Raw genomic sequence first — 14641 nt, 5'->3', positions numbered from 1 at the left:
CTCACTATCTCCCCTCCTCTCACCTTAAAAAAAAACGTACTCAAATATATCTTGATTCTTTATCCCCCAGCACAAGGCTACAGTTGTTTCTTAGATCTCGCCCTCTGGGTTTGCATCAACCTTGACACCAACACAAAATCTGAGCATAAAATAACATATCACAGCAATCCCTTTACCACCTAGGTCTCCTGCACCTGAAGCTGCTAAGAAACAGTTCTATGTCGAATATCAATTTATTTTTGTTTTCAGTAATTTATGGGAAGAATGTCCTGTTGGTCACTCTCATAATAATAACCCTTTCTGAGTAAATGCTTGAACATTTGCTGTGTCAGTGACCATCTAAATCCCTGGTGTGTGTTAAGGCATTGAACCTTCCAACAACTGTGTGAAGCAGGTGTTCTTATGACCTCATTTTAAAAATCAGAGCCTGAGACACAAAGGAGTTAAAATTCTGGAAGTTAAAAGTCAAGAAGTTCTTTAGAGCCGACCCAAGTCCATGGTGCAACTGCAGTAGATCCCTGCCTGTGCTCTGCCCGCACAGGGGATGAGAAAAGGGCTGGTCACTATCTTTTCTTTTTAATATTGGAAATATATCAATGTTTAAAACACAGAAGGCCAGCTCCATCGCCTTGACTTTCTCCATTTCGGGAAGATATAAAGTGATCCTTTCCCTAATCAGTTTTGGAACTGACTTTGAAGGACTCACTGAAACCTCAACCCCAAGCCAAGAAGGCCCCCGGGATGCTGAAACTGTCCGTCAGGCCAGGACACGGCTAATTGCACAATCCTGCAAGTGCGGGTTGAGGAAAGGGAAGATGTCAAGAATTCTCCTAGAGCAACTCAAAGCCGTGTCGCCCTTGCCCCTGAGCTTTTTCTTAATTTATCTTTCTTTTTCCTTCTATTTACAGATTTCTTCCAATGCCAGGCATTGTGATAAGCTCCTTACACACATTTTCTCACTTAAACTGTGCGTTTGACTAATGAGCCAATGCCATTGGGATCCTTATTTAACGGGAAAACTGAAGCTTAGAAATACTCAAGAACTTACCAAAACTCACCCAGCAAAACAAGTAAAGGAGGCAGGGCTTCAACTCAGATCTACATGCCTCTACTGTCACATCTATTTGATCACAACATTGTGCTGTCCCCGCACACACACCCTGCTTGGTGTTCTCCCCAACTTGTGGCCTCAAGCTCCACAGGTCCTCAAGGTGCCATGCTTTCTGACCCCAAGGGTCACTTTGAGAATCACAGGTTCTGTGATGGCTTCTGTCCTGGGAACCTCATACTCACTCTTGTCCTATTGACCTCTTCCTCACAGCTTCTCTCAGAAGGTGCCCAGTGCCAATCCCAGGAGTATCTGTTGGTCTGGAATGGGCATGACTTGCTTGTCAGGTTCTACCCTACCACGCTCAGGGAGCACGCCTGCATGCTAAATTCTGAAGGTGGGCTTTCAACTGCTGCTTTTCTAGAAACCCATCTTTAAAAGAAACTCCTTTTAGGCTGCAGAACAGCTGTTGTCAGCATCGCAGAAGGCAGGGTTGTAATCAGGTCACACTAACTGGGACAAAGGTTGCATTAAAGTTGAAGAAGTGGGTGGAGGAGCTGGCTCCCAGACAGCCTCTACAGCTCTGCCTCATGGCAGGTCCCTCGGGTTAAACCCGATGAATAAACAAATAAGGCCGATCCCCACCACCTTTCAATTGCATAGAAAATCCAGGTGCAGTGGGAAAAGTGGTGATAGTCCGCCAAAGCCTTGATGTCCTGTCACAGTGTTTGAGAGCCTATGAAATCCCAATTCTGCAAATCATTTCCTACCCTATTCTCCCAGCCCTCCTTTAGAGAATTTGGGAAAGCCAGCCCATGCATGACAGTGACCATTGCTGTGATATTTCCGAGACTGTGCTTTTGGGTCTCTTTTGTAATCATTTTTTTTCTAATATATATCTAAGCTCTGAAAAAGTTCTTGAAACCACAAGCAATATGCAAGCAGCTAGTTTCTATCAAATATCTTTCTCTCCCATGATTCATGACTTTCGGGCATCATTTGGGTAATTTCAGGTTTTATTTCCACAGGCTTATTTGTTTTCTCTTTTGAATGCTTTCTTGCTTTATTATTATCTTATATATCATTTTAAAATAGCAATTATTTATCATCAGATTTCTCAGCAGAAACTCTACAAGCTAGAAGAGAGTGGACCCCAATATTTAAAGCCCTGAAAGAGAGGAACTTTCAGCCAAGAATACTATACCCATCAAAGCTATCCTTCAAATATGAAGGAGATATAAAAAACATTCACAAATACAGAAAAGATGAGAGAATTTATCAACAGAAAGCCCCCACTCCAGGAAATACTAAAGAGGGTTTTCCAACCAGATTCAAAGAACAAAAGAAAACAACACCACAAGTAACAGCTCCACCAAGAACACAATAAAACCAAACTTAAACTGTGACAACAAAGGAAAAAAAGGGGGGAGAGGATGGAGATTAACAGTAGCAAAGGATGATGGAGTGCAGAAATACTTATAAGATAGGGTACTACAATGAATATGGTAGGTACCTTTTTCATTACTTAATGGTAACCACCCTTAAAAAAACCACCACAAAAACACTTGACTTAAAAAAGGTAGCAACAGAGGAAAGAAGTATGGAACACAAACAAACAAAAACAAATGATAGAAAAACAAAAGAGAAGAATCAAACTAGATACAAAACTAAAAGAAAGCAATTTATAAAATGGCAGTAGGGAACCCACAAGTGTCAATAATTACACTAAATGTAAATGGATTAAACTTACCAATAAAAAGACACAGAGTAGCAGAATGGATTAAAAAAGAAAATCCAACTATATGCTGCCTACAAGAAACACATCTAAGCAACAAGGATAAAAACAAATTCAAAGTGAAAGGCTGGAAAACAATACTCCAAGCAAACAACACCCAAAAAAAAGCAGGCGTAGCAATACTCATATCTAATAATGCTGACTACAAGACAGAAAAAGTACTCAGAGACAAAAATGGTCATTTCATAATGATTAAGGGGAAGATGAATCAAGAAGACATAACAATCCTTAATATATATGCACCAAACCAAGGAGCCCCAAAATATATAAGACAGCTACTTATTGACCTTAAAACAAAAACTAACAAAAATACAATCATACTTGGAGACCTCAATACACCGCTGACGGCTCTAGATCGGTCATCCAAACAGAGAATCAATAAAGATATAGTGGCCTTAAACGAAATACTAGAACACCTGGATATGATAGACATCTACAGGACACTTCATCCCAAAGCGACAGAGTATACATTTTTCTCTAGTGTACATGGAACATTCTCAAGAATTGACCATATGTTGGGCCACAAAGACAATATCAGCAAATTTAGAAAAATTGAAATTGTACCAAGCATATTTTCTGATCATAAAGCCTTGAAACTAGAATTCAACTGCAAAAAAGAGGGGGAAAAACCCACAAAAATGTGGAAACTAAACAACATACTTCTAAAAAATGAATGGGTCAAAGAAGAAATAAACGCAGAAATCAAAAGATATATACAGACAAATGAAAATGAAAATACGACATATCAGAATCTCTGGGATGCAGCAAAAGCAGTAATAAGAGGAAAGTTCATATCACTTCAGGCCTATATGAACAAACAAGAGAGAGCCGAAGTAAACCACTTAACTTCACACCTTAAGGAACTAGAAAAAGAAGAACAAAGACAACCCAAAACCAGCCGAAGAAAGGGGATAATAAAAATCAGAGCAGAAATAAATGAAATAGAGAACAGAAAAACTATAGAAAAAATCAATAAAACAAGGAGCTGGTTCTTTGAAAAGATCAACAAAATTGACAAACCCTTGGCAAGACTCACCAAGGAAAAAAGACACAGGACTCAAATAAATAAAATCCAAAATGAAAGAGGAGAGATCACCACAGACATCATAGATATACAAAGAATTATTGTAGAATACTATGAAAAATTATATGCCACCAAATACAACAATCTAGAAGAAATGGATAAATTCCTAGAACAATACAACCTTCCTAGACTGAGTCATGAAGAAGCAGAAAGCCTAAACAGACCAATCAGCAGGGAGGAAATAGAAAAACTATTAAAAATCTCCCCAAAAATAAAAGTCCAGGCCCAGACGGTTATACTAGTGAATTCTATCAAACATTCAAAGAAGACTTGGTTCCTATTCTACTCAAAGTCTTCCAAAAAATTGAAGAAGAAGCAATACTTCCAAACACATTTTATGAGGCCAACATAACCCTCATACCAAAACCAGGCAAGGATGGCACAAAGAAAGAAAACTACAGACCAATATCTCTAATGAATACAGATGCTAAAATACTAAACAAAATACTGGCAAACCGAATACAACAACATATTAAAAAAATAATACATCATGATCAAGTGGGATTCATCCCAGAATCTCAAGAATGGTTCAACATACGCAAAACGGTTAATGTAATACACCATATCAACAAAACAAAGAACAAAAACCACATGATCTTATCAATAGATGCAGAAAAGGCTTTTGATAAAATACAACAAAATTTTATGTTTAAGACTCTCAACAAAATGGGTATAGAAGGAAAATATCTCAACATGATAAAGGCCATATATGATAAACCATCAGCCAACATCCTATTAAACGGCATAAAACTGAGGACTTTCTACCTTAAATCAGGAACAAGACAGGGTTGTCCACTCTCTCCACTCTTATTCAACGTGGTGCTAGAAGTTCTGGCCAGAGCAATCAGACAAGACAAAGAAATAAAAGGCATCCATATCGGAAAAGAAGAAGTAAAGCTATCACTTTTTGCTGATGATATGATCCTATACATCGAAAACCCGAAGGACTCCACAAAAAGATTATTAGAAACAATAAACGAATACAGTAAGGTCGCAGGATACAAAATTAACATACAAAAGTCCATAGCCTTTCTATATGCCAACAATAAAATATTAGAAAACAAACTCAAAAAAATAATCCCCTTCACGATTGCAACAAAAAAAATAAAATACCTAGGAATAAACATAACAAAGAACGTAAAGGACCTATATAATGAAAATTACAAAGCATTGTTAAGGGAAATCGAAAAAGATACAATGAGATGGAAAAATATTCCTTGTTCTTGGATAGGAAGAATAAATATAATCAAAATGGCCATATTACCCAAAGCAATATACAAATTTAATGCAATTCCCATCAAAATCCCTATGAGATTTTTTAAAGAAATGGAACAAAAAATCATCAGATTTATATGGAACTATAAAAAACCCCGAATAGCCAAAACAATCCTAAGGAAAAAGAATGAAGCTGGGGGCATTACAATACCTGACTTTAAACTATATTATAGGGCCACGATAATCAAAACAGCATGGTATTGGCAGAAAAATAGACACTCAGACCAATGGAACAGAATAGAAAGCCCAGAAATAAAACCACAGATATATGGTCAAATAATCTTTGATAAAGGGGCCAACAACACACAATGGAGAAAAGAAAGCCTCTTCAACAAATGGTGTTGGGAAAACTGGAAAGCCACATGCAAAAGAATGAAACTCGACTACAGCCTGTCCCCGTGTACTAAAATTAATTCAAAATGGATCAAAGACCTAAATATAAGACCTGAAACAATAAAGTACATAGAAGAAGACATAGGTACTAAAATCATGGACCTGGGTTTTAAAGAACATTTTATGAACTTGACTCCAATGGCAAGAGAAGTGAAGGCAAAGATAAATGAATGGGACTACATCAGAATTAAAAGTTTTTGCTCAGCAAGAGAAACTGATATCAAAATAAACAGACAGCCAACTATATGGGAACTGATATTTTCAAACGACAGCTCAGATAAGGGCCTAATATCCAAAATTTACAAAGAACTCATAAAACTCAACAACAAACAAACAAACAAACAATCCAATAAAAAAATGGGAAGAGGACATGAACAGACACTTCTCCCAGGAAGAGATACAAATGGCCAACAGATATATGAAAAGATGCTCAGCTTCATTAGTTATTAGAGAAATGCAAATCAAAACTACAATGAGATACCACCTCACTCCTGTTAGATTAGCTATTATCAACAAGACGGGTAATAGCAAATGTTGGAGAGGCTGTGGAGAAAAAGGAACCCTCATTCACTGTTGGTGGGACTGTAAAGTAGTACAACCATTATGGAGGAAAGTATGGTGGTTCCTCAAAAAACTGCAAATAGAACTACCTTATGACCCAGCAATCCCTCTACTGGGTATATACCCCAAAACCTCAGAAACATTGATACGTGAAGACACATGTAGCCCCATGTTCATTGCAGCACTGTTCACAGTGGCCAAGACATGGAAACAACCAAAAAGCCCTTCAATAGAAGACTGGATAAAGAAGATGTGGCACATATACACTATGGAATACTACTCAGCCATAAGAAATGATGACATCAGATCATTTACAGCAAAATGGTGGGATCTTGATAACATTATAAGGAGTGAAATAAGTAAATCAGAAAAAAACAAGAACTACATGATTCCATACATTGGTGGAACATAAAAATGAGACTAAGGGACATGGACAAGAGTGTGGTGGTTACCAAGGGTGGGGGGAGAGGGAGGACATGGGAGGGAGGGAGGGAGAGAGTTAGGGGGAGGGGGAGGGGCACAGAGAACTAGATAGAGGGTGATGGAGGATAATCTGACTTTGGGCGAGGGGTTTGCAACATAATTTGATGACAAAATAACCTAGACATGTTTTCTTTGAATATATGTACCCTGATTTATTAATGTCATCCCATTACCATTAATAAAAATTTATTTAAAAAAATAAATAAATAAATAAAAAATAAAATAGCAATTATTGATCACGTTTATTTCATAATGCTGCTGAATGTTCCAAGTTCAAAGAATGACCCTGAGGCCACTGAACAGTTTCAGTAGTGGAAGCATCATCTATAAAGTTTCAGAACTTCCTTCTTTCTCTTCCGGGCTTTTCAGAAGATGATTTGAGCATTTATTGGAGTGCCCTTCCATAAGAAGTACCTCTCTTTAGGCTTATTTAAGTCAGGAAGTGTCCCATCTATGCTCCCTGGGCAACCTCCAGACAATGACAGCCCGGCCTATCTACCTCTTCCTTCCTTCAATTCCTTTTTTTTCTCTCCTTGCTCTTTTCTTTCTTATTTTCTTTTATGTCCTCCTTTTCCTAGTCCCCAGGCTTTCTTTTGTTTCCCCCTTTCTTCCCAGAGTTTCCCTTGGAAAATAAATAGAAATAGCTATGTTCAGAATACTTTGCAACGTGATGGACCTTCAACATCCCTCAAGGACGGACATCATGCCCATCACTTCATCCTTCTTCTCATTCTTCATGAAGCTCAAGCCACATGCTGACCTTCTTTTCGCCCTGTAATGTTGTCTTTCCGACTTCCTCTGAGAGTGTGTCCTCTGGAGCACGTTCATTCCCTAGACTGAGGTTTGTCTTTGGGGGAGCAAGTCCTCTAGGAGTATGACTAGTGGAGCTTGTGAGCAGAAAGGCCTCGGTCCTGTGTCACTTTCTGCATTGGAAGCAACTGATTTCATTCTTCCTTACAGCTTCTGTCACTCCCAAACAGTCCTACAAGTCACCGCTGTGGCCACACCCCATGCCTTTCACCCGTGGGGGCTGGAATGGAGATCAACCTGCCATGCCCCATCCTGGAAGACTCTGCAACAAAACATTTTGGCTGTGGTTTGGTTTTAGTCTAACTAGAAAAGTAGAATAGGTGCTCTGTTAATAAGCTACTGGAGAGCCCAACCACCAGCAAGTACTTAGTTGGAAACCAGAGGGGTTATGGTGTTTTCAGAGACATATATTATGAATCTAGGCCATTATCAGTCAGTTTATGGGCCCAGCACGCTTCCGCTGCGCCACTCTGTTAGGCTATTATTAGTCAGTTCAAGTGAGGCTCTTTGGTACCTTGAATGTTCTTGGCAGGGGAGGGGCAAGAATCAAGGATTCAAGAAGACAGAAAAATGTATTATGGGTCACTAATCTATATACTTTTCTGCATGTTTTTTTTTTTCTCTGCTTGCTGCATGCACTTACCCATTAATTTTGTCAATAATGGAAAAGAAACAAAGCATTATACTTGTGGTCCCTGTTTAAAATGATTACTTTGAGAATAGTATGTTTTCCAGCACCCTTCTCTAAGCATCTTATTATCAACAGACATTACTTGCTGGGCTCAGCTGATCATTCTTTTCCCCAAATCTCCAAATGAAATCATTCACCTCCCTGATGCTGTAATTGCAGCTGACTCAGCTAATTTGATGCATGCTCCCGACTTGTTTAGATACTACATAGTTAATTATGATAAATATTTGAAACCAAAGTCAAATCAAAGGATCTGTGGGCATGTCTTTTCATTGTCAAGGCCAGTTCTGGGATGCACATTTAATTCCAGAGATATGGCTATGCCTCTGGAGCAGCTCTGTATCTTTGGACTTGTTCTGGATCTCAGCAATAGGGGGAGTTGTAGCAATGATTGGTGCTTTCAGTTATTTTGTAAGCAGTTGGGAAAGAGGGAAGAGGTCCAAGTCAAACCTTTCGTCTATGGTCTGGCAGCTTGAGATTTTCAAATAGAAAAGTGAGCTGGAGAAGCCGTAAAGGTAAGAAGTGCCCTTTGTGCAGGGCACGGGGCATCTGGCTTGGACAGGAAGGAGTGGTCGCTGCTGTACTGCCGCATAACTAAGGAAGCCACGGGCCTGCTCTGTCATTCCTTCACCATTTGCCACAGGCCTCTCTTCGTTTTCCTCCTCATCCTGTTTCCTTCTCACCACTTTCTCTCGCTTCAGGGAGGTTCAGAGAAAAGGCTTCAATTCTTCACAAGATTGCCAAGAAGAAATGCCAGGTGGATGAGAACGAGAGGCAGAATGGGGCTGCCAATCACGTGGGTGAGTCCAGGGAGACTTTGTCCAATGCCTGTCCTGGAGTGCGTGTGTGGAGGGGAGCAGAGGGCAGGACCCAGTGTAGGCACTCCTGACTCAGTGCAGACACAGAGCTCGCAGCTCAGACCTTTCCTGAGTGGCAGGAAGAGTCTACTTCCCCTGGTGGGGACAAGCCATGAGCAGACACTGTGTGTCACCTACCCTAATGGAACTCCAAGAAGAGTAAAATGATTCCACAAGGAACCTGAAATATAAAACCAGCTGCTAAACTAGACACCTCCCTTGAAGACTAGGAAATCATTTTACTTTAGGGATTGCACGTAAAGAGGACACACACACACACACACACACACACACACACAATTTACTGTTTAACAAAAGGTAAGAAAGTACCTCTTCTGAAATTCTTGCCTGGTAACCGTGTTTTATAACTATGACATTGCATATGACACATCCACTGAATTACTGGATGGTTCACTTGGTGACTCCTAAACTGAGTGACAGGGTCCCTACCAGATGACACAAGCCTCCCCTTTCTCATGAATTCAGCAATACTAGCCCAGGTCTTTTCTGGCTGACTTTTTCTGAGCTCCTATGTGACTAGATTGGGACATTCAGGCATCTTATTTTAACTTGAAACATGATTTCACTCCTCTCTGTAACTATAATATAGCTCTATAATTCTAAATTCAAACTAAATTTAACCAAATCTGGATCTATGCTATAAATAATGCTACTGCCCAAGATATTAAAATTATCTGCTGACTAAATTTGAATGCAAAATACATGCCGCTCCTTAGAAGAGTTTCTGCCTCTCCTGTTATCCTGACTTTCAGCTCAGGAAAATCTTTGGCCAAGAAAAAGTCAAGACTCTATTGGGTAAGAAAAAAAAAAAGAAAAAAATGGAGGGACATACACTAAAATATATGAATAATAGCTACTTCTTCAGGTTGGGATTATGAATTATATTTTTTTCTATGCTTCTGTGAATTTGGACTAATTTTTTAGAATGAACATATCTTGCTTTTACATTATAAAATTTCAAAGCCACACCACAAAAGTCTGATTTATAGGCTGAGTTTTGCTTGTAATATTTAAGTTCAGTTACACGTGCTATTTTTTCTGCACCACTTCACTTGCTGATTTTTGTGGAATTCTTGTGGAATGAGGCAGGTTGGAGTCCAGGACTTAGATGCCTGAGTTCTATCCTACTTCTTCCCTGATGACTGGCTAACCTCAGTCTTGGATTTAACCCTTCCTGAGGAAGTAGGACACATAACTCCCAGGATGTTTCCCATGCAGACTGAGTCTCTAAACAACTTTGTAACTAAAAAACAGTGTATGTTCAAGACCCATGTTTTTCAAATTGAGTCCAAGATTTATTGCCACATGTTCTTTGGTGATGAAACCTTACCCTGTCATGTGAAAACATGTCACAAGCAAAAGCAAGCAGACTTGGTTAGATAATATGCTTGGGAGGTTGTTTTTCTTATCTGTCCATGTCTTTTCTTGTCCGTCTTAACTCCATTTTATTACCCAGTATTCTGTTTTGCTACGGTCAAGTTTGGCCATTGCAGGCTGATCCTAAAGTTGTATTACTTCAGCCAACAAACACCCAACACAGAGGTTTTATATTCTTCCATACTTAGTACTTTTTAATTTAAATAAATGAAGCATGCTAGGATAAAGCAGCATAGCCACATACCTCAGGATATCATATATATATCACTGCCACTTCTAAAGACATGGAAAGGTAAAATAAATTTGATTTTTTTTATGGCTTTCCATATATAAATATTGTATGCCTCTCTATTGCACAACTAAATGTGTAAATAAATATTTCTTTATAATTTTCAAAATTTAACTATTTCAAATCCAACAATTCTTGTGTAACTCTCAAATATTACTTTGAGTGATTTTTACCAGTGAGAGAAATTTTTAATTCTTCTGAAGTTGCTAAAAAAAAAAAAAAAAAAAAAAAAAGCCAACCTATTTCGATACGCTGTGGGCAGCCTGACACTGCTCCTGTCTGATACTGAGGAGCATTCCAGTCCTCCTGGAGACCCTAAGACTGAACCACACAGCTTCGTATCTCCTGAGGTCCAAGACTTTCTCTGGCACAGCCAGAAGGTCTAGAAAACGTTTCATTCCCCTCCCACTGCAGTCACGGCAGACCTCAGTGGTGCCTGAACACTGTCACCCGGAGCCATTAAAGAGAGCAGGAGGGCTGGGATGCTAAACAGCATGGCAGAGAATGGTACAAACCTTTGCCATTGGTGCAACCCAGCCTATCGCCCCTCAGAGACCACGTCTTCTCCCTTGACCCAGTATTTTAGGATTTTTTTTCCCAGCATGGCTCTTACCCCTATCAACTCCATTTGCTTTATTTGTGTGTGTCCAAATTATGTCACAGAAAAAATCGAGCTCCCAAACAGCACCAGCACAGAAGCTGAAATGACACCATCCAGCGATGCTTCAGAACCTGTACAAAACGGAAATCTCTCCCACAGCATCGAAGCTGCAGAAGCCCAGGTAGGGTAATTTTATTGCTTTTCAGGACTGCTGGTTTGGGGGGACTTTTTATCCTAGGAAAGTAGCCCAGAGCCTACAGTCTCCTTGGGACCCACCATTTGGTGGTACAGCCAATAGATAGCTGTTTGACCTAAAAGTTATAATACTTAACATTTACATGTACTGTGTGCCACAGATTTGGTGTGAGGCACTTTATAAATCAATATGTTATCACCTTTAAACCTCACAGACGAAGCTATCGTCATTTAGCATCTCCATTTTATATTTGGTAGAACTAAAGCTCAGCAAGATGAGGTAGTTAATCAGGATTACCTGACTTGTAGGTCGTGGAGCTGAGATCTGCTCTGAGGACTGTTCGAATATAGCACCTCTACTGTTTCCACCACACAACTCTGCCTCTATAAAGGCAGAGTTGCTTGGAAAAGTAGGCAGAACAAAAAAAAAAATGGGTCATACATACTTGTTAGATTTCTAATCTCGTCCTGATCAAGTGAATCAATTTCTAAGGCACAGAGTCCCAAACTTGCATTTTAATCAGGCACCTTGGGTCAGTGTTTTTCAAACTTTAATATGCTTATTAATTTCCTAGGAGATCATGTTAAAATTCATATTTTTCATGTCTGGGGTGGGGCCCAGTGTCACAGTTCTGATGAGCTCCCAGGCGATTCTGATGTTGTGAGCTCAAGGACCACACTTTGAGTAGCACTACCCAAACGTTTCAGACCCACTTCTGTAGGCAGAATTTTCCCAATGAGCTGAGAAGTTGTACAGTGCCCTCCAGGAGAAGCCAGACTACAGTGAATCTAGCCCAGCACTAGCTTCTCTCCTTTATATCAGAATGCACTATGTAGCAGAGGGAGTCGGCACTTCCTAGGGAAAAAAATGCTAATGATTGCTGGTTGCCCTTACTTCTTGCAGGAATCCGTGAAAGGCGTTTCTTCACATAAAATAAAAAATAAAGATGTTGAGTACTTTTCATATATTTTGGTTGTTAACCTCTTAAAACATACAACTTGCAAATATTTTCTTCCATTTAATAGGTTGCCTTTTCTTTTTGTTGATTGTTTCCTTTGCTATGCTTTTCACAATGTATACTTATATCAAATCACCATGTTGTACATCTTACATATATAGGATTTTATTTGTCAGTTACACCTCAATAAAGTTGGAAAAATAAATAACTAAAGGAAAGGATAAAAAAATGGCAGCTATTTCTGCCCTTGTATCCTCTGCCTTCTGGGCTCTTGCCTCCTGCCCAGAACCCTGTGGTCCCTTCGCATTAGCTCAAGGGTGAGCTGGCAGAGTGGCTTATGTCCACATGGATAAGCAGCATGTGGCAGCAGGAGGCAGGGCTCCAAGGTTGCCCTTGGGGATGGCACAGTCTGGTTGCCCTTGGGGATGGCACAGTCACAGGTGTGTGGAGGGCAGCCTGGTTGCTCTGCCTCTCCATCTGGCTGGCAGAGCAACATCTGTGCCCCCTACAAGGGAGCACCTTGCTACATGGGAGGGAGAGTCCCAGCTGATCCCTCTCTGAGCAAAGCTGTGACCCCCAGTTCTCACACAGGGGACAGACAGATGTGTACCCCAACCTGATATGCTGAGAGCTCAAGGACAAACAGACCTTTGAGGAGCCGTCCCGCCTGCTGGCTGCAAAGCAGCCTGGTAGTAAATTCTAGATCCACCGGGGACAAGTGGTCTAACCTCACTTTAGTTTCCTCATCTGCAAAGTACAGATAATAATACTACCTGCCTGATTAGGGTTATTAGGAGAGTTATATAAGATAATGTAAATTGTATTATATGTTCATACTTACTATATAAACACCATGAAAGATGTCCCTGAACTAAAGGAGCTTGGTGTAGGGAAAATGAAAATTATATATATACACACACACACATACACATACATACACACACATATATAAAGTGCTGGGGGTGGTCAGGGAAATAATAAGGAAATAAGTGAACATTTGTGGTAGGTAAATTATTATGGCCCAGTGTTTGTACAAAGAACTCCAGGAGGAAAGTAAAAAAGCTTCTTAGAAGAGGTAGCATTTGAGCTGGGTACTGCTGGGTAGTAGAAGTTTATCTCTCAGAGAAAGAGGAGATGACCAAGATGACAATGTGTGCAAAGGTATAAAACCTTAAGAGGGAAATTCATGTATAGTGATTGGAGAGAAGGCCCACGGAACTGGAAACTGAAGTACAGGGTGAAGAGTGAGGAGGACCCACCAGGAAAGGTTATTTGGGTTGAAATCCTTCAACTGTTCAATCAGAAAATTTTTAATGTTCATCTGATACGTGTCAGAGGATGTGCTAGGCACGGAGATGCTCATGCTCTAGCAGAGCAGGGGACTGCAGTGACAAGCCAAGATATAATTACAGGTGGCCATAGGGCCATGGAGAAAAGAAAGCATGATAATGCAAGGGAGGACATGTGAAGAGTTCCCTTTAGGTCAGGAGAGGAGAGAAGGCTACACTAAGAACCTGGTATTTGAACTGAGGCTGAACTTCAAGGAGCCAGTCAAGGGAACAGCACCCACCGAGGCAGAAATGAGCTTAGCCAGTTTGAGTCAGTGTGTCTGGAGAGTACTAGCAGAGGGAGTGAGGATGGTGGCAACAAGGTTAGGCAGGAGGGCAAAGCAGAACTGGCCCGCCTCGCAGACTCTGATAAGGAAGTTAACTTCCTTCTAGGGCAGCAGCAAACTATTGGAGGCTCCCAGATTGATCTGCTCTTGCAAACGATCCCTGGGGCTAAGTTGTGGGATTGGATTTGGGAGCAAGGGGTTGGATAACAAAGAGGTCACTGCCGGACTTGAGCTGATGGTGGCACAGACCAGCACAGTGACGTGCGGTAAGATGTGGATTAGAAAGGGCACTGTAGGCACCACCAAGCAGTCTGAACTCCCCCCATTGGGAGAGGGGAACAGCAGCAATAGCAGATTTGGATGATAGGAAGCTAGCTCTTTCAGCATGGTGCAGAAGAGGCCAGGGTGGAAGAAGGTTGGATACAGGGTGGTAAAAAGAGCCTATTGGTTCAAAGGTCAGCAAATTATGGTCCACGGTCATATCTAGCCTGCAGTCTGTTTCTGTACAGCCCATGAGACGAGAATGATTTTACATCTTTGAAGGTTTTCTTTAATCAGCAGCATATATAACAGAGACCATATGGATC

At 40.4% G+C, this 14641-nt stretch overlaps 1 protein-coding gene across 2 annotated transcripts in view; it reads left to right on the top strand.

The window, feature by feature from the left end:
* Positions 1-14641, top strand: part of SLC24A2 (solute carrier family 24 member 2) — a 284053-nt gene that overhangs the window by 229705 nt on the left and 39707 nt on the right. For both annotated transcript variants that reach the window (XM_066257341.1, XM_066257340.1), the window contains 2 exons: positions 8842-8940; positions 11348-11466. In XM_066257341.1, coding sequence (XP_066113438.1) covers positions 8842-8940; positions 11348-11466 — 218 coding nt within the window. The remainder of the gene's footprint in view (positions 1-8841; positions 8941-11347; positions 11467-14641) is intronic.

Source organism: Saccopteryx bilineata, chromosome 2 (genome assembly GCF_036850765.1).
Source record: "Saccopteryx bilineata isolate mSacBil1 chromosome 2, mSacBil1_pri_phased_curated, whole genome shotgun sequence".
NCBI classification, from domain to species: domain Eukaryota; kingdom Metazoa; phylum Chordata; class Mammalia; order Chiroptera; family Emballonuridae; genus Saccopteryx; species Saccopteryx bilineata.
The sequence above is the reverse complement of the archived record's forward strand: the minus strand, read 5'-3'. Positions and strand labels throughout refer to the sequence as shown.